This window comes from Chiroxiphia lanceolata, chromosome 14, assembly GCF_009829145.1.
Source record: "Chiroxiphia lanceolata isolate bChiLan1 chromosome 14, bChiLan1.pri, whole genome shotgun sequence".
Taxonomy (NCBI): Eukaryota; Metazoa; Chordata; class Aves; order Passeriformes; family Pipridae; genus Chiroxiphia; species Chiroxiphia lanceolata.
The window spans coordinates 882,597-901,753 of NC_045650.1; the positions used below are offsets into that span (position 1 = coordinate 882,597).

Here is a 19,157-nt window from a genome sequence, read left to right on the forward strand (position 1 = left end):
TACTGTAACCTCTTAAAATCTTTATTAATTGGTTTTTTTTCTTTTTAAATTTCATTAGCACATGCATAAAGTGTCAACAGTTTGGGATTAAGATGACATTTCTTGAACAAATGTAGTTACAAGCGGTGCCTGGGGTTGTTCCAGGTTTCCTCTCTACACTGTACAGAAGGAAGCTGCAGGAGTCCCCACCTTCCCTCATCGTGTCACCACAGGCAGAACCCACAACACTGGGGAGATATACACTTGTTCACACGTAGCAACTGGGTAGGGTAGATAGATACAGGCAGCAACATCTACTCACCTACTGACTAAGTGCACATGGTTAAAGACCCCATCAGACAGTGAACATCTCCTTCTTTAATCTCAGCTATGGAATTAAGGAAATCAATTATGGCCTGGAACAGGTGACCCTCCCTTGGGAGAGCCTCCTGTCTCCCATCAGCTCCTTCTATCCAATGACAAATCACAGGAGATACGGGCAATACTTCTGCTGTTATTAAAAAATGGACCTTTTTCAGGAGGATCAGGGCAGCCCCACGGATGCTGAGGAAGCACCCAGGAAGCCAATGCAGGCTGGCACCTCCCTGTCCCCACTGTGCCACCGCTGCAGAGGTGGAGCCAACCTCCACAAAGACTGGCCTGAGCTCTGATTCCAGGCTGTTTGTATGATCAGTCAGTGCCAAAAGGGGAGAAAACTGCTTTTAACATGTCCAGCTCGAGGTGGATGCTCTGTTTCAGCAGGTGCTCCAGGAGGTCTCCCTGGCTCAGAGCGCTGAGTTTGGGTAGTGCAGAGGAGGTTTGGGGCGCCTGAGGTGTCTTGATCCCCACCCTGTTGGGTGCAGGGCACAGGAGGTGATCCTCACCTGTCTTCAGTGTCCCCCAAAATGACTCTCCTACAGCACCTGGCCTCACTCCGAAGGGGATGGAAACCTGGCAGTGAGATGGCTCCTGTGCTGCAGCAGCAGCTGGCTCTGGCCCACAGCCCTGGGAGGGACAGGAGGAGGAGTAGGAGGAAGAGGAAGGCTCTCCAGCCTGAAGGCTTGTCCATGGCAGCAGCAATGCACCTACCCTGGAGCAAACCCACCAGAAGGGGCACGTCCCACAACAAAGTGGGGACAGGGTTTGCCCCCTCCCTGCACTCCTCACGTGTCCTCTCGGGGACTGTCCCTGCCCCTGTCCCTGGCATGTGCACCCAGATGTGCATTTGCCAGAGCAGGTTTCTTGGGTTGGCCAAAACCAGCTACCCCAAACTACCCCCGTGCAGGAAGGAGGACTCCCAGAGGATACCTTGGGGTCTGGGCAGGTCCAGGTTTCCACCCCAGGTGAGCGCTGCCCTTTCCAGCACAGTGAGACCACCCACCCCAGGAAGCCCGTGGGGACCTCCAGGAAAGGCACTTGTGTCAGTAAGGAGCTGCCACACCACTGTGGCCCCATTGCATTCCCAGTGGGAATGAGCCCTGGTGTGACAGGGCACATCCCACAGCAAGGGGAGGGAAGTGCCAGCACGGCTCAGCATCAACCCAAACTCGTGCTGGGGACACCCTGCTTCAGATCCCCCCCAGGTCAAGCAGCCCCACAATTAAGGAAGTCTATTCAGGTAAGGAGCCATCAGCCCCAAAACCTCCTAAAAATGCATTTCAAAGAAAAGGGGGTTGTTTGGGGATTTTTTGGGTGGGGACTTAAGTGGCTTGGACAGGGCTTGGAGCAACCTGGTCTAGTGGTAGGTGCCCCTACCCATGGCAGGGGTGGGATTGGATGGGCTTTAAGGTCTCTTCCAAAGCAAACCCTTCTGGGATTCTGTGATTTTCTTTCTTTTTCTGGTCTGCTCTGATCTGAGATGAAAAGCACCACCGAGAGTGGTCCCATTTGATAAAAACTGGCCAGAACTAAAGGTAGACCTGAAACACCTCAGTATAAAATTAAATTGGGGGGGGGGGGCAGTGAGGGGGGTGTTGGGGCTCATAACAGTTTGATTTTTGAAGACCTGGCAGGACTGTGTCAAAGGTGTTCCTGTTGCCATCAGGAAATCACCCTCTCCTCCATGGGCATCACAGGAACATCACCAGGCTCAAAGACAGACTTTTATGATTGCCTTTTCCATGGTAAGAAATGACTTGCTATGGTGTAAGTGTTCCCAGCTGAGGTGTCAGGAATGGACCAGCACTGGTAAGAGGTGAAAATCAACAGGATTTCAAACACTTGGGCTGGGGAAGGGCCTTCAGGGTCAAAAGCACCTCCTAGGGTGACAAGAGACCCCTCTCCTTGCTGCACTGTGATGAGGTTCTTATTGCTTTGTCTAAAATACTGTTTTCTCAGGATGTGATTTTTTGGAAGTGGTGAGACCTGCTTCATTTTGTTGGTGATAGCTGGGAAGCGTTGCTGGGACTGACCTTCCCTCGAGGTCCAGGGGAAGGGAACAGAACAAATTGTCCTTCTGGAAATCACATGTAAGTTGTTTGTTTGCTTTTAGTTTTGTGGGGGAGGGGTTTGTGTTTTATGTTTAGATTTCTCATGTGAGCTAACCCAAATCAAAGAGTAACTTTTAAAATCTCCCCCTTAATTTACCAGCATGGTTTACCCACTGCAGCTGCAGATGATGAAGGGTCCTGAGGAGCAAGTTGCTGGAGCTGCTGCCTTCTAACTAGGGAAATACAGCAGTAACATCTGCATGCCCTGGTTTTCCACTAAGTTCACATTCTTCCCTCTCAGGTGTTTTATCTTTATTGCATTTAAGGGTCAACACCAAAACTAAGAGAGAGCCCCAGCAGCTGCCCTGGCTGGTGGGAGATGCTTTGGGGCTGGGACACCCAAAGGATGGGATGAGGCAGAACTACAAACATGTTTTGAAGAGATGCCCTGTGGGCACCTCCACCACTCCCTGGCCCACAACAAGGTCATGGGCAGTGCTCCTTTCTGGCATTTGCCCACCTGCTTCTCAAAGCCCTCCCAAGGTAGAACCTTTGTGGCCTGTTTCAGAGTTTCTCCATCCCTTACCTTGGCAAAGCCTTCCCCGAGATCTGACTCAGCTCCCTTCTGCCACAACTCACTCCTCCCGTGCCGTGCACTTGAGTCCCTCACTGACATAGAGAACAGAGTTATTTTCCCCACCGGCCTTTGTGGCTTTTCAGAGGGTTTTACCCACCTGAGGTTTTCCCTGTACAGAGCAGTGGGAGAAAAACCAACCTAAAATGCTGGACTATTTTATTTCTATTTTTTAACTCCTCTTTGCACTCTTAATACTTTATGCAGAACTAAGTGCTGGAGCAGCCACTGGGCTGAAAGTCCCCCAGGGCCAGCCCAGGGCCCTGGCATTGCCACCATGGGAAAGGTGTGCAGGGGAAGGCTCACTTCCCACACACTTGGCCTCACAACACTGACAGGTCATTGGTTAACAGGTTTGAACCTGTTCCTGCGAGGAACAAGAGACTACAGAGGCACCTCTGGGAGGCTGAAACCTGTGGAAAGATCCCTATTAGGAGATGCCCATGGGGGGTGAAGCATCCCTGCTCTGCTATCACACAGCACTGTGGAGGAGCCCGTGGCCTCAGGGTCCTGGCAGTCTGTAATCCAGACATTAATATGGATAAAGTCACATCAGCACTGCCTTTGGGGACTCTGTGGCCAAGCATGTTCCATCCAGATCTTGCCTGGGGATTTCCCTCACCGAGAGCCCATCCCTTGCTGCAGGCTCTGCCTCAGCTGTGACAGCACCAGGGTGGTGTCCTGCCCCCACCCTGCCTGTGGGCACGTTCTGAAGGCTTTGGGGCAAACCTCACTGAAGTTCCTGACTGGGAGTTTTGTTTGGGTTTTTTTTCATTCCTTTCCCCAGCAAAATCCAGGCTCAATTTTTACCTGGAGAAAGCAGAGCTTGAGACAACAATCCTAGAAAACCTGGAGTCTGTCCAAGGAAGACCAGATTCACAACCCCCCCACATCCTTTGACTCTCAAACAGATCAAAATACGTCAAAGTCTAGGTTTGGCTTCTAAGTGTCTGAAGGAGGACATTTTGCATGAGCTCAGAGGCCACCACGTGAATTGATGGGCAGCTCTAAGTTTTGGCAGGCAGTGGTGCATCCAGGCACGTTTCCCATCACATCCATGGCCATCCCAGAGAGAAGAGCTGTGTGGGGACTGGGAAAGGCCCACCCTGAGAGCACAGGGACAAACCCAGCATGGCTTGGCACTCCTGGACTTTGCTCAGGCACTTTTGCAGGGCAGTAGTGGAGGGGCAGGAGAGCCCCACTGTGACATCAGCAGGGGGATGTGGTCATGGGGCTGCTCGTGGGGTCACCTAAGGAAGGGACAACAGTCCTTGAGGTGCTGCTGCCCAGTGGAGAGTAAATTCATGGGTGAGTGAGCATTTGAGGCTCCTAAAGTGCAGTGCAGGTTATATGGTCTTTGCTGTAGACTGTAAACTCCTCAGGACAGACTCCTTGCCCTTATTGTTTTGGGGTTTTAATCTGTAAAGTGACATTCCAGCTGAGAAAACCTTACCCCTAAATAACTATTACTACAGGAAAACAGGAATCTCGGTGAAAGGAACAGCCTGTGCTCCCCTTGCCAGCATCCCATGATGGGGAGCGCTTCCCATGGCCAAACATGGTCCATCCACGAGGAAATGGCACTGTGTTCCTGCCAGCCATGGACCTCTGGAATGCACCCTCCAAAACACCACCTCTGGTGCTACAACCTGCCTCCCTCCAAGCAAAACTTCCATTTATCATTAAAGCTGAGGTGTAAATTCAGGCTCTGTCCCCAAGGGAGTCTGCAAAGCTTCTGTTCAGGCTGTTGGGTGTCTTGAAAGGGAAATAGAGATGAAAAAGTTGCTGGGAGGAAATTTGAGGGAGCTCTCTGGAGAAGCCAAGTTCAGCCTCATGTTTGCACCAGGAGCAAGACCTTCCCCAGAAAAAACATCAGCAGAAGCAGGAGCTCTCCTGGGATGTGATGCTCACTCCTCTCTAGGTTTCTTCCCAGGGTGCAAAGTTAGAAACTACCCAATCCATTCCTCCTTCAGAACACCTCCAACCAGCATCCAGAGCCAGCTCCAATGGTCCCTCTAACCCAAGGAGACACTGAGTGCAAGGCCAGGCACGAACACTGCTAGACTTCCACCAACCTTCAGAAACTTGAGCAAGACCAGACTTCACACCTGGTGTAGGTTCACAGATGTACCGTGGACATGCTGGTCCCCACAGTGTCCGTTTTTAGATGAACCAGATATGTCCAACAGGTTCCTGATGGAGCTCAAGGACCACAGCCTTCCGCTAATATCTCCAAGCAGAACAAACCTGGCTTATTTACTGTTCCACTGACTGCAGCCCAATCCATCTGTATGCACTCAGGGTGTTCTTCCCCCCGTTGGCAGTCATATTTATTATTTTTAATCTATGCCCATAAATTGGCAAGTAGGGGAAAGCAGATAAAATGGAAAGAGCTCTCAGGAGATCAGTTGGGCTCATTAAATGTTTGGCACTCCATGATTATCCATTGGCAAAGAAATGCCACTGCTATATTTTAACATGGAACATGATACCTTAATATACAGGAGAATCTCCTCAGCCCAATTCTGGTGCTCTTGAGAGAGGAGAAATTCAGTCATCTGTGACCTGGATTGTACTTTTTAATGTCTGCCAAGCTAGATAAAATATTTAAATATTCACTTTTATATCAGCCCACATGAGGATTTGAGCATTTCAGGTTGTGTAACACAGCATGGCCTACTTTGGGAAGAATATCTGGGAATAGGCACATATGTACAAAATACGGAGTGTGCAGCATGTGGTTCAGACAGACAGTGTTAATGAGTGGGGCACAACCAACTCCAGCAGCGCCAGCCCGGCCCAACGAAGGAACTGGTGTTGCTTCTGTTGGATTTCATAGGTCACCTGGGCAAAAAGCAGATGAATGTGCCTAAAATAAAGCTGGTCACGCTCCAGCATGGCTGAACTGTCGGGTGAAGGTTCTGAGGATGCAGTGGCTGTGTCACGAGATCGGGGCTCTCAGTGTCACCGTGTGGTATTAATGGTCTGACTGGATGATCTTAGAGGTTTTTTCCAACCTTAGCAATTCCAGGTGCTTGCCTGCCTTGTGGTGCCGTTGTGAGAGTTGGGAAGAGCATCACTGTGACCAGACCAGAAATGGGTTCTACAGCCCACCTTGACTACACAGGTCACCTCTCCACCAGCTACAGCAGAAAGCTGAGCAACGAGCTCTGCTGCAGATCTCACTGGGATGAGGATGGGGCGGGGGATCAGCCCCATCCCTGCTATCAGGACAGCTTAAGGGCTGCCATGGCAGTTCAGATCCCTGGAAGAGGAGGATCATGATGTTTTCAAGCAATGGGCAATGCTGGGAGGTTATGGTCCTGCTGACTTGCTTTGGACTTGAGCACATGAAATGTGTTTGTGTTATCAAGGGCTGGAGATTGTAAGCAGAATAAATGGTGAGGATGTGCTGGGATGTCCAAAGGGGAGAGGATGGTGTAAGAACATAAAGGAGTGAGGAAGAGTGGGCGGGGGAGCCTCGCTACCTGCCCTCCTGAGGCTCCCAGCTGTACACCCACTCCGCAGATGTGGCCTGGGCACATGGCAGGCAAGGATTGAGGAAACTAGATGACCTTCAAGGTCCCTTCCAACCCAAGCCAATCTGATTGTCAAGTGCTTTGCCATGGAACAGCATCGACCCTGACACTGGCATGGGTTGACTGACAGCTGCCAATCCCAAGTGCAGCATAGCTGCAGGGAGGTGACAGGGCAGTGGGAGGCTACAGGGACAGTCCTGACCTGCCACACCCAGAGTCCTACCAGAATGACCACAGTTCCAGTGTGACACACACAAAGCAACTGGTGCACGAAAAGGAGGGGCTTGATCTTCCAGGGGCACTCGACCACTCTCCAGTTCTCACCAGGACTGGCTTGGCTTTGCAGAATTGGGCCAGTCAGAGATCCAAGGGACAAGCCAGTCCCATGTGTCCCTGAGCCCTTTCCCAGGGCTGGTGGGACTCGGCTCTGCCTGAGCCCCCACTTGGTTCCCCCCACTGACTCTGCAGCCCTTCGACCCCCATAACAGGTAAGAGCAGCTCCCCCAGCCCCTGCTATTCTCTCTCCCTCAAAAAATTTATCACTTTTTCTAAATTATCCAAATAAATCCACTTTCTCTTCACACAGAAACAGGATTACGATTGTGTCTACGTTAATAACGCTCCACAATAAATACCACCAGGAATCTGCTGAAATGTTGCTCTGAATTTTTACAACACTTCCTTCTGAACATGTTCCAGGTCAAATCCCAGCTGCTTTCCCAAGGAAGGCCCATCACAGGGGCTCTCTGTCTTGGCCAGGCTTTGGCCAAAAGCTTTTGCAGTCAGTTCCCTGTGTTTCAGAGGGTCTACATCAGAAACGAGAGCTCTTGGCGAGCACCAAGCATCAGGAATTTCCTGACCTCCTGGTGCATTGTGACTCCCTGCCTCCTTTGGTCAGCCCTGCTTCCTTGGGTTTGTAGATGAGCTATTCCATGCATCCTATTGCACTTCTGCTTCTTGCCTTGCCCCTCCCACATCCATGCTGCCCCTCTGCTCAAGCCCACTCGGTACCACAGCTCACAGTCCAGGTGTGGAGATGTGGGAGGTGTCACTCCCAAGGGACAGGAGACCATTTTGTGGCAGCCAAGAGAAAGGAGAGCTCCTGGGGGCATTTCTCAGCAGCTGGGCAAGAGGATTCACCACATCTGGCCATGAAAAGTTTCTCACCAGGGGAAATGAGCAGATGTTTGGGATGTTGTTCAACACCAGCACTTCTCAGGGTGAGGAACCAGCAACCTGGTCTAGAGGAAAGTGTCCCTGCCCATGGCACGGGATTGGAATGAGGTGAGATGTAAGGTCCCTTCCAACCCAAAGCACTCTAGGATTCTATGAACTTAAGGATGAGCCTTTGGGTCCCAGCCCTACCCTCCCACCTCCTTTACTGGCCTGGTTGCTTCTGGAAAGTCAAAATCCTACTGTTGTAGCCATCAGCTACATGGCTACTGGGAGAGGCAGAGAGGCAGGCACAGAGCCCAGGCTTTCCCCAGAAGAGCTGCAACATGGGGCCTCAGTATTCCCCCATTCAGAGTCTCGTGGTATAAGGGAACACAAGAGAGGGCCTGGCGACACCATTCTGGCAAGTCCACGGCTGGTCCTGGCCCATTTTCCACTTATGGGGAATGTCTCCCAGCTCTCTGCAGGTTTTTGCACCTGACTGTGATATTTTCAGTATTCCCACCCCTTCTCTCCGTGAAGGGAGGAGAAAAGTCTTGGGTGAATCACTCTATTTTGATGTGAGCACAGGTATTTTCAGTGCTGTGGCAGGGGCCTGGCTCTCCAGCTCCCCCACCAGCACCCTTCTGTGGGATAGGGAATGGGGCAGGATCAGGGAGGGGGAACCAGTGCCTGGCTCTGAGTTGGTCTCAGTTGTGCAGGCACAGTATGTGGGGCTGCAAAGGGCAAGTTAAGAGTTTACCTAAAAGCAGCAGATTGTCTAATTAACTTCTTTTTCTTTTTCAAATAATACTGAAATGGTGTCACATTAAGGCCAAGGAGAGCTGGGTCTGGGGAAGCTCCCTGGACACCTTAATCCTTCGCTGGCAAAGACAAGGTTGTGTGTCCCTGCCAGCCACATAAGCCTTGCCTTCACCCTTTTCTCCCAGAAAACCAGTTCTAAGGACAGAAACAGGCTCAGGTCACCAACACCTTGGTCTTCTCATGCAGCCTGGTCTAGTGGAAAGGGTCCCAGTTCATTGCAAGGGATTGGACTCAACGGGCTTTAAAGGTCTCTTCCAATCCCAACCATTCTGTGATTCTCCAGGGAGTGACAGTACAATGGGAATCATCCCTACAGAGCTGCTGCTAAACGTGGTGCACCACCCTCAGGGGAAGGAGGTTCCTGCTCACGGGCAGCCTTTGGAGCTGCCTGACCCCAAAAACTCTGACAGCAGAGGGTCCCCAGGCCCATGCAGGGCCATCCCTGAGCTCCCATGGTGGTACACCTGTGCAAACAGGCTTCTTCTCCAGGAGCTTCTCGTCACCACAGTTACCGTCCAGCTGGAAAAGCACTGCTGCCTCTGGGGCTCCCTCCTCGCACAAAGCACACTCAGGGCCAGCCTCTGCTCCTGCTCCAGGTGTAAACCCAGAGCAATCCTATTAACCTGCCTTCAGAGAATTTTGGAAGTCATTAAACGTGAAGGTGCTGCTAATGTCTGGTCTCACTGACTCTGAGGTGTATCCTACCAGTGCTGCTGCTGCCCGCAGGGTTTGGACAAAGTGTAAAGCAAAGCTCTGGACGAGTGGGGCCGCCTGCGCTCGTCGGTGACGGTGGGGGAGGCGCCTGTACACACCCGGGGCAGAGCTGGGGGTTCCTCCAGCCCAGCCCAGCCCAGCCCAGCCCAGCCCAGCCCAGCCGCCCGGGGCCCCTCAGTCTGACCACTCATTCTCGTCCAGCTCGGAGTCGTCGTCGGACTCGCTGTACTCCACCGCGATCCGCCGTGACAGGATCGTCGCCACGTCATTGCCCACGGGCTCTTTCTTGGCCTCTTGTTTCCCACTGCTCCTGGACTTTCCGGAGTTGGATCCCTGCAGTAGGAAAAGGGGGAGGGCTTTAGGAGCAGCGCAGCCGATGTGCAGCATCCTCCCATTATATAGTATTGGCTGAAATGAGATGGCTGCAGCCCTGGGCAGGAGGATGTAGGTCGTTACAAAGCTATATGAGATCATAGGATTGGTAGGACAAGGGGGAATGGCTTTAAACTGAAGGAGAGTAGGCTTAGATGGGATATTGGGAAGAAATTCTTCCCTGTGAGGTGGGGAGGCCCTGGTACAGGTTGCCCAGAGAAGCTGTGGCTGCCCATCCCTGGAAGTGTCCAAGGCCAGGTTGGATGGGGCTTGGAGCAACCTGGGATAGCAAAAGGTGCCCCTGCCCACGGCAGGAATGACATGGTCTTTAAGGTCCCTTCCAGCCAAAACCATTCTGTGATTCTATGAATAATGCAATGTGTGATTATAAAGCTCTATCAGAGAATAAAACTCCTTCTCTGCTTCCATTCACCTGAAGATGTTGAACCTTCTGGAAGGTTAAATTTACCACTTGACCTCAAGATTTGCAGGAAGGGGAAGTGGGAGAGACCTTGGAGCACATCATCCTCAACAGCCTGAAAGGAATCCAGTGATCTGTGGGGCCTCATTCCACCTCTGGCAATGAGTCTCCAGCCTCTCCCCAACACCCTGCACTGCACTTCATTCCCCAACTCAGGTCTCACCTGGGTGTCACCATCTTCACCCCTCACCTTTCCACCTGGGGCCTCATCTTGCACTCGGTGAAGCCGATGCTTCCCCAGCTCTACTCCAAGAGGTATTTTGCCCCTGCAGTGACACTGTGGGGATCTGTCCCCCCTTCCCACTGCCTCTACCCTGCTGCCCCCTCACCCCTGCGGATGGCTGCCAGCAGGTCGCTCCGGGCATCGCTCATGGGCATCAGTGGGATCTGCGGCTTCCGAGGCTCCACGGTGGGGGCGGGCGGTGAGGCCGAGTGCGCCGGCGAGGCAGAGACCGCCGGGGGCCCCGGGGGCGGGTGGGGGGGCCACCGGGGGGCCCATGGGGCCGGCTGCGCGGGGCCGACGGGGAGGAGTAGGGGCCGGGGGGGCAGGGGGGCGGGGGGGGGGGGGGGGGGGGGGGGGGGGGGGGGGGCCGGTAGGCGGGAGGGGGGCCGGCCGAGCCGGGGGCCAGCGCAGGGGGGGCCGAGATGGGGCTGTCGAAGGCCGTCTGTGCGAGGGGATGACGGGTGGTGGGGGCGGGGGGCCGGCGGCACAAAGTACTCGGCCATGGGCACCGGCTGAGGGCTGCAACAGGGGGCACAGGTCAGTGGTATGGGGAGGGATGGCACCCAGCCCAGCACCCAGCCATCCTTCTCCCATCCCAGCACCTTCACCCATTCCATCACCCATCCCAGCACCCATCACCCATCCCGTCACGCATTCCAGCACCCATCACCCATCTCATTCCCATCCCATCACCCATTCCAGCATCCAGCACCCATCACCCATCCTGGCACCCAACAGGCTCCACTCTAGCTTGGTTTACTCTGAACCCCCATGTAAGCTCTGTCCCAGGGCCAGAGAGGTGGGAGGGCTCTGCCAGCACAAAGGGCTATGGGGCATGAGGAGGTAGGAAGGTGGCCAACACCCCAGGGGAAAACCTCCCCATCCCCCTTGTCCCTGAGATGAGATTACCCCAAAAGCACTCCTGACTAATTTGGATCTCAGTTTAGGACCACAACAGCCACAGAGGAGGGCTCTCCTCACTACCTCAGCCCAGAAAAGGGGGGGGTCAGGCCCCCACCAAGCCTCCCTTCCCTGGGCACCCCTGCACCCAGCCAAAGGGCTGGAGCCCTACCCGTAATCCTTGACGAGGTGCGGTCTGGGCCGTTGAGCACAGCCTCGGGCGGCGGCGGCGCGTGGGGCTGCTGCAGCCGGCTGAGGCTGTTCTGGCGGCTGCCCGGGGGGCGGTACACGTGCTCCTGGGGGTGGGGGGGGCCAGCACCCCCTCCTTGTGCTCCACCGGGGCCAGCAGCTGCGGGGGGTTGGTTGGGGTCGGGGTATGAGTGGTCGGCCGCGTCCGACGCATAGGATCTGCAGCACGGAGAAACCCCACTGTTGTACTCAGGGCAGGGGGGTAACGGAGTGGGAGGTACAGGAGTATTTTGGGGTTGAGTGAACGAAACAAAAAATGGCCACAAAAATATAGATGTACAAGACAGCAGAGAGATAGCAGAGGGGAGGAGGACACAACACAGCTGAACCACTCTCTCTGCCCATAACTGCTAAATGGAAAGTGCTCTGTTTATCCCAGTGCCGCTCCTGAGGTCCAGGATGGCACCCTGGGGGTACCAACTCTCATGAAGCTACCACAGGCTTTCGGCTTATCACCCCAACCCTGCTGCGGGAACATGAACCCCCACAGACGGAGCAGAGCAAAGCAAAGCAGAGCCGGCGAGCTGAATGTGCAGTAGGTAGAACCTGCCTATTATCTGGGGACAGTGATCCTTCCGATGACGCCATGTGATAGGGGGATGGTGAGAACCTGTTATCGGGCCGGAACTCTTTATCATACGCCATCATGTTCCACTCCAGCCGCCGGTTCCGGGCTTTCCTCACTTTCTTCACCTCCCGGGTGGAGTCCTCCACCAGCCGCTGCTCCTGCAGGCACACAGAGCCACAGCTTCACCTCCAGCACAGCATCTCTGGACCATTAGCAGTGCCCAGGGAGCATCACCCCACTCCAGGAGATGCCTGATGCAGTAGAGGGGAGTGCACAGGATGCACAGGAAGGTGACTGTTCCCAGGTGCCAGGCAACCCCAGCTCCAGCCCTCCTGCCGTTACCTTCTGTCTGCGCTTCTCCTTCCTCTTATCTTCTGTTGCCTGCAACATCTTCTCCTTCCATAAGTTGAAGAGTAGGAGGGGTCGGTGTAGAATTTGAGGCCATCCTTTTGTCATCCCTGAGCATTGGGAAGGGAGAAGTTATCAACCACAGGAGAAGACACCCGTTCCCCTGCACATGGGCTTTGGTACAACCATGATGGAGCTGCTGTCCCACCAGGGACATGTCCAACACAGAGGTCACTACCCGTAGTACCACTGGGGGTGCCACCCATCCCAACCGCCCTCACAATGCAACTGCAGAAATCGGCCTCTTGGGCTTCATCAAGCAGCAAATGGGGTGCACACCTGATGCCTCTCTTGGAAAAGGCTCCCAAGAATGCCCCAGGACCCCCTTGTTCCCCCAGGAGGTGATGTGCCTGTACCTGTAGGGTGTGAGGATGTTGAGCGGCGGGGTTTGTCGCAGCGCTGGTACATCTCCATCACCGGGTTGGGGATGGAGTTGCGAGACACAACCTGCTGGTTCTGCACTGTGGAGCTCTTGAAGGCTTTCCTCATGTTGATGTCCTGTAGCGAAACTGTGGGCACAGGAAGGAGAAGGGGTACAGAGGTGGCCTCAGCCCCCCAAACAAGGCATGGTGCGTGGTCCAGCCATGAGCACATGTCCTGGCTGTCACCCCAAAACAGCCCCAGGCTCTCACCTTCCTCCACGGTGGAGTCCAGCTGTGTCACCTTGATGACCAGCAGGCACCCTCTCCTGCAGTGAGTTCATCCTCATGTAGAAGCTGTTGGCCTCATTGAACAGCTCCCCGAAGATGTCCTCAGCGTGCCTGCCTGGCAGGGGACACAGTGCCCATCACCAGCCCATCACCAGCCCATCCCCTGCACACACTCCCCAGTGGCCCCATGCTCTTCACAGCCTTGTTTTTTTGGGAGCTGAGCCTCACTCTCTCCCAAAGCCCTGCACAGAGGGAGGGGAGCACAAACACCACCCCCACAAACACCCTCAAGCATCCTTTTCAGTACCCACAGGGGCACAGAACATTCACAGTGTCCCAAAAAGCCTTTGGATCCACCAGGACAGATGAGCCAAAAGAGTGACCATCACACAACATGGCCGATGGAAATCCAGCCCTGAAGGTGGGAAACCAGGAGCAGAGCAGCAGGGAGAGTTCCACAGCGGGAGAAGCTGTGACTTGTTTAACTTCATAATAACTTTATATTAACTTTATAAAACTTTAGCAGTTATTTTCCTGCAGCACCCTATGCATTGCTACAACAGCTCTTTATTAGGGCTATTCCTATCGTGGGGCTGAGCAAGGAGTCTGGCAGAGCATTGCTGACACCTGTAGGCTACAGCATCCATCCCATCCCATCCTATCCCATATCCCAACCAGTCCCTATCCCATCCCAGAACCCAGCCCAGCACCCAGCCCATCCCAGTATCCATTCCAACCCAGCACCTCAGATCCTCAGAGTTTCCTCCAAACCCACATATCAAGCAGCACCCAAAAAACAAGGTATCTTAATACCTTCTCAGACCATTCCCAACTCAGTCATTTGTATTTGATTTCTTTTTCCTCTGGACAAGGTACCCATGGCCTGGGCACCCGTGTCACTTCCAGCAGCTCCATAAATACAGGGTTATTTTTCTGGGAGTATTTTAGAGAAGAATCTAGTTCTGGAGTGGGAGAGAAGAGGGGGAGCCCTGAACAGCCTGGGCTTCTCTCTCTTTTTAAATTGGATATTCAGCAGTGAAATAGGTTGTCCCTATTCAACCTTCACACCGGTGTGCTCTTGTCCGCCCCTGAGATAAGTCGCAGGGAAGGAAGATAGCTGAGGATTTAGACCTTTATATAGACCTCTCTTCCTCATAAAGCTCCCACATTAAAAAGCATAGGTTGGAGTATCTTAGACCTTCACCTGACCTTCCTATTTCTGGCCAAGTGGAGAAGCAAGGGGCTCACGGAGGCTTTCTGCCCCCTACCACACACACCAGCTGTGGGAGGAAAATGGGTCTTAAAATGTCTTAAAAAATCCCAGTTTGGGCTTGGCCCTGAGCATCCTCCTATTTTCAATTAGCTGAATTAAATTCCCACTGAATTAGCAGGGGCTGCAGCCCACATGGCTCTCATAGCCCCTGTTTCTCTCTGTTTGGAACCAGAGGAAGCGACTGCAGCATCCCAGCAGCATCCAACCAGCAACCCAGCATTCCACCACCATCCCACGCTGAGATTGCTGTGCTATGACTTACTGAGGCTGCCCAGCTGCTTGATGATGGCAGCCAGGGTGCTGTTGGTGACACACTCCAGCTCACTCGTCACCCGTCGGGCAGAGCCCCCCGGCACAGGTGCCGGGGCTCGATGTTCCCTTCACCAGCGGCATCCTGCCCAAGAGCCCTCACGCCTCTCCTGGCAAAAGGAGAAGAGAGGAAATAAAAAAAATACATTTTACCATTTGCCTATTTGTCCTCCCATTCCCTCTGCTTTCTGCCCAGGATACTGATCCTGCCTGTGCTGGGACTCGGCGGGTAGCAGCGGGCTTTCCCAAGTCGGGGGTGCTCTGTGGGTGCAAACCTTGGGGTGCTGGTGAGCACATGGATGCCAGGACGGAGGTGAGGACCACACCAGGGCCCTGTCCCTACCCTTGTGCTCTCCTGCCAAGCCACTGTGTCCTTCCCCCCTCACCTCCAGAGCGGTGCTCAAACCAGGAGCAAACCCCCATGTGCTGCTTCCCTTCCGCCGGCCCTGAAAAGCCTCATCCAGCCCAAACAGAAGCAAGGAAGCGCTTGTAATGCCATTATTTCCAGCTCATTGCCAGCTCTCCAGGGTTTTATTTGTGCACACATTACACTGAGGCAAGCTGCTGGGCCCAGCTCATCCCAGCTCCCTGCATGGCCCCCCCAGCATCCTTGGGTGCCTCTCCAGCATCCCCGTGTGCCCCCCCAACATCTCTGGGTGCTCCCATAGCATCTCTGGGTGTCCCTTCAAGCATGTCTGGGTGCCCCTGGCTCTGCTGCCATTCCATCTGAACTGGGCATGGTTCATTTTCTCTGGGGCTCAAGGAGATGTAGGGAAATACCCTCACCCAAAAGTCTCATCTCCAGCGACAGCACCCATGGGAGCTGGGGAGGAAGGGTGAAGGATGGGCACCACGGGGTGGGGGGTGCTGGGGGCAGGTCATCCTGCTGATGGAAAGGGAGAGTGGTGGGAAACAGGCTGGGAAAAGAGGCAAAAAAGGAGCATTTATTAACCACGGTGATGCCTTCTGGGGTGCTGCAGCCCAGGACTGGGACACAGACGGGCAGTGACCCCACAGGTTTGCACAAGGGGGTCTGAGGTGACACAAGTGCATCCGGACTCAGCTCCACTCCCACTGTGAAGGCAAACTGACCGCCGGGCTGATAGGGACCAGAGAACACAAGCAGCATCCCCAGCTCCCGAGTGCAGTGAGTGGAATCCTCCCGTTTCATATCCCGGGCACCCCTCATCCACCCATCTTTACAGAACTTTGGCAGCGAAGGAAAAGCAGCTTCCGTTAATCGCCGGGAGCGGCCGCCGGGTGCCGACATGGGAGCCAGCACTTCTGCCCGCGAACCGAGCCAGCAATCTGCAGAGTTCACATTTTTTGGCCCTGGTAGCGTTCGACAGAACAGTTTCCCATTGATAGCAGCCGGCGAGTGCTCCGTCCCCCGCCAGCACTACCAGCTCCTCCGCAGTTTTCAAATGCAAATTCAAGCTCCCTCCACGAACCAGTCCAAAACTTGTTCCTAAATCATTCATATGGAGCTTCCCAAAGGGTTGATTGTGCTCCCAGGCCTGTATGGACAGGGCTGGGCTCTGCTCTGCCCCAGACCAGTCGGGCACCGTGGGAAGGAACCCTGACCCTCCGCAGGGTTCTGCGATGCTTTGGGTTCGGAGCAAACAAACCGCGTGTCCTCCGGCGCTCCCCAAACTCACTGCACATGGATGTGGGCTGGTACCGCCCCTGGCGCCCAAAAAACAAGAGGTTTCTGCCAGTAGGGTTTGCAGGGGAGACTCTGGATGTCTGTTGATGGATGTCTGCTCGGGCCATGAACAGCCCGCTGGCACCCACTGGATCCCCCCCGGCTGCATAAAGAGCTGAGCAACGCTGGCAGCTTCACCCTAAGCTCATTTTGAGCTGGTTTTATGTGTCATCCCGAAATCCACCCTCAGCGGCTGAACCCCGGCACGTCCCCGCGGGGTTCCCCCGAGCGGCGGCTGCAGGACCGGAGGGCGCAGGGAGCGCTGTTAACGAGCTGCTCGAGCCCAGCAATTAGAAACAGGGAACAAAGAGCCATTCTCACACCCGTCTGGGACACGGCCGCTGGAAACAGCCACCGGCACCCGGGGCTTTTTGTCCCTCACAGGGAATCCGGGGGGAATTGGGGCCACCCGCTCCTCCAGCCCCCGCGGGGACCCCAGAGTGGAATGAATTAAAAAAGGGATTTGTGGTTTGAAACTTCCCCACAGGGACAGACTTGCAGAGAGGCAGAAGGTGGGTAAGGAGCCTGATAGCAGCATTTGGGAATGTGCCATGGGAGAGCATCCCTGGAGAGGAAAATCCCTTTAATCTCACCCCTAAAAAGCCCAAACAAGACTCAGAGCCTGCAGCAGAGGAACCAAGGAGGAACTGGGCACCATTTTTAGGCTTGGATAGCCTGAAAAGGCAACTTTGGCCGAGCTGCTTTTTAACCCTGCCCAATTAATGGCAGGTAACAGGAACCCAGGGATCAGAACGCCCTGCCAACCCTCCCATGACAAGTGTTCTCTAACCTGCTGCACCAGCAACACCAAACCTCTGACTTCTGGCTTGAAACTCAACTTCTGATGTAAAACCTGTGCCCTCAAGGCCCGTCCTGACTCAGGGGACCACAGTTCTCTGGATGAGGATGGGCTACACACAACCCCACAGACATCAACTTAATTTCTATCCCTCCTGGCACATCTTGCTCACACTTACCAAGCAGCTGCACACAAATGCTGAGAGCTGGTGGCCCAGCCAGAGCTCCAGCAAAGGGGCTTCTGCTTTTGCTGATACTTCTGGTAATTTCCAAGCCTTTCAGGGGGTGATTAAGGGTGGCAGGTCCTCAGACCTTCAGGAAAGGGTCCCAGGGGCAGGGATCTTCGGGGAGCTGGTGCAAGAGGGGGAAGTCCAAACATTGACAGTCAGGCCTAGAGCTATTAATGATTTCTTTCATACATAGGACCATCCTAGCCCCCACCTCAGTGCTCAGCACCATGGGCCACCATCATGTACTGGTACCTCCAGTACAGCCCAATAAATTGCCCCAGTAAAGCCCCATCTGTAAAGCTGCAGGGCCAAACTGACATATTCCCATGGACACTACCAGCCCTGATGGCCTTGATCAGCCTCATCTGAGACCCCTGGGACCTCGACCCCACCCATGGCCCAGGACGTTATTCAAACTCAGCTGGGAGTGCCAGACTTGCTCTGAAAGAGCTGCTGGTCCTCAGCTGTGCTTCTGGCCTTGCTCCTGCCTTGGGTGGGTGCTGGCACTGGGGAAACTCCTGGGTTTGGCACAATCTTCAGGGTGAGCACTGGACCTGTGTCCTGGTCCCTTCATTCCGGGTGCCCCTGGGCCTGCCACCAGACTGTGCTCTGCCTGCTGTTTGCTGGCCCTGGGGGGTGCGGGGGGAGCTCTGCTCTGGGGTCACCCTGAGCTCCCCCTCACCTTCCCCGTGGCCCCAGCCCCGCTGTGCCCCAGTAAGGGCAGAGGCAGCGAGGCTGGTGTGGCATCTCGCTCACAGCACTGTGGTGACCTTGTCCTGGAGCTGGGAGAGCACAGCCAGGGTGACAGCAGCACTGGGGGGAAACATGCTTGATCCAGGGCAGGTGGGATGTTGGCCTCGGTGTCCATGCTCAGCCTGGCTGGCAGAGGGTTTTCCACCTGCCAGGCTGTTCCAGGTCTGGTGCAGGTGTCTGACCCTGACAGGCAGCACTGGGCTGGGCTCTGCTGCAAAATGCCAACTCTGGCACAGAGGATGTGAAATGGAGTTCCTAAAGTCCTGCCTTGGGACAGACATCCCTGGGATGGATGGCTGGAGGCTCTTTCCCTCCTGCCCTGCTCCTGCTCTCCTCTCCCTTGTAACTCAGGGAATGTGCCAGCCCTGGAGGGTTGGGTCTTTCCTTCCCCTCTAGCTGAAGGTGATCAGGAGATGCGCTGATGGCTCCAAGGCCACAGGGAGACCCCCATCCATGGGTGGCAGCACTCCCTGCCCAGCTCAGCATGTCCCCTTGATCCCACCTTTCAGCTGCTTTGGGATAATGCTGTAACCCCCAGTTTGGGTTTTAGGTGGTCACATGGCTTTTCCAACCACCCCAGCAAGGTTGCTTCTCCTATTTATTCCTCATGGGATGGTCCCTGTTTCTTCAGGTGCTGGCTGCTCTATGGGTGTGGGGAGTCAAGGTACAACCTCAACCAGCCAAACCCTCTTGGGGATGGGTTGTAGGGTGAGCTCCTCCACGGGGTCTGGGAACATCAGCCAGACTCTGGTATCACTTACATCCACGAGGTTTTGCTCTGTCTTCTGCGTGGAAGTGAGGAGCCCTCAGTGGGAGGTGGTGTCAGGCCGCAGGAGGAGGAAAATAAGAGCCACAAAATCAGCAGGAATTTCCTGGAGTGGAAGGCAGGAGGAGTGGGACCAGCCAGGGACTTCCTGTGAGCTCCTGTCATGGTACAGGCACACTGTGGGGATTCTCCCATCACTC

The 19,157-nt window shown here is 54.6% G+C and overlaps 1 protein-coding gene across 1 annotated transcript in view; it reads right to left on the reverse strand.

Moving 5' to 3' along the window:
• LOC116794020 (wiskott-Aldrich syndrome protein family member 3-like) overlaps nt 1-19,157 on the reverse strand; it is a 34,033-nt gene continuing 14,876 nt past the window's right edge. The window contains 21 exon segments of the mRNA XM_032702334.1: nt 1-9,569; nt 9,571-9,605; nt 10,455-10,600; nt 10,602-10,632; nt 10,673-10,798; nt 10,801-10,827; nt 10,830-10,867; nt 11,421-11,445; nt 11,448-11,558; nt 11,561-11,595; nt 11,597-11,656; nt 12,048-12,223; nt 12,408-12,478; nt 12,481-12,516; nt 12,519-12,523; nt 12,830-12,860; nt 12,863-12,982; nt 13,106-13,152; nt 13,154-13,238; nt 14,659-14,727; nt 14,730-14,815. Of these exon segments, the coding sequence (XP_032558225.1) occupies nt 9,447-9,569; nt 9,571-9,605; nt 10,455-10,600; nt 10,602-10,632; nt 10,673-10,798; nt 10,801-10,827; nt 10,830-10,867; nt 11,421-11,445; nt 11,448-11,558; nt 11,561-11,595; nt 11,597-11,656; nt 12,048-12,223; nt 12,408-12,478; nt 12,481-12,516; nt 12,519-12,523; nt 12,830-12,860; nt 12,863-12,982; nt 13,106-13,152; nt 13,154-13,238; nt 14,659-14,727; nt 14,730-14,815 (1,483 nt within the window). The 3' untranslated portion in view covers nt 1-9,446.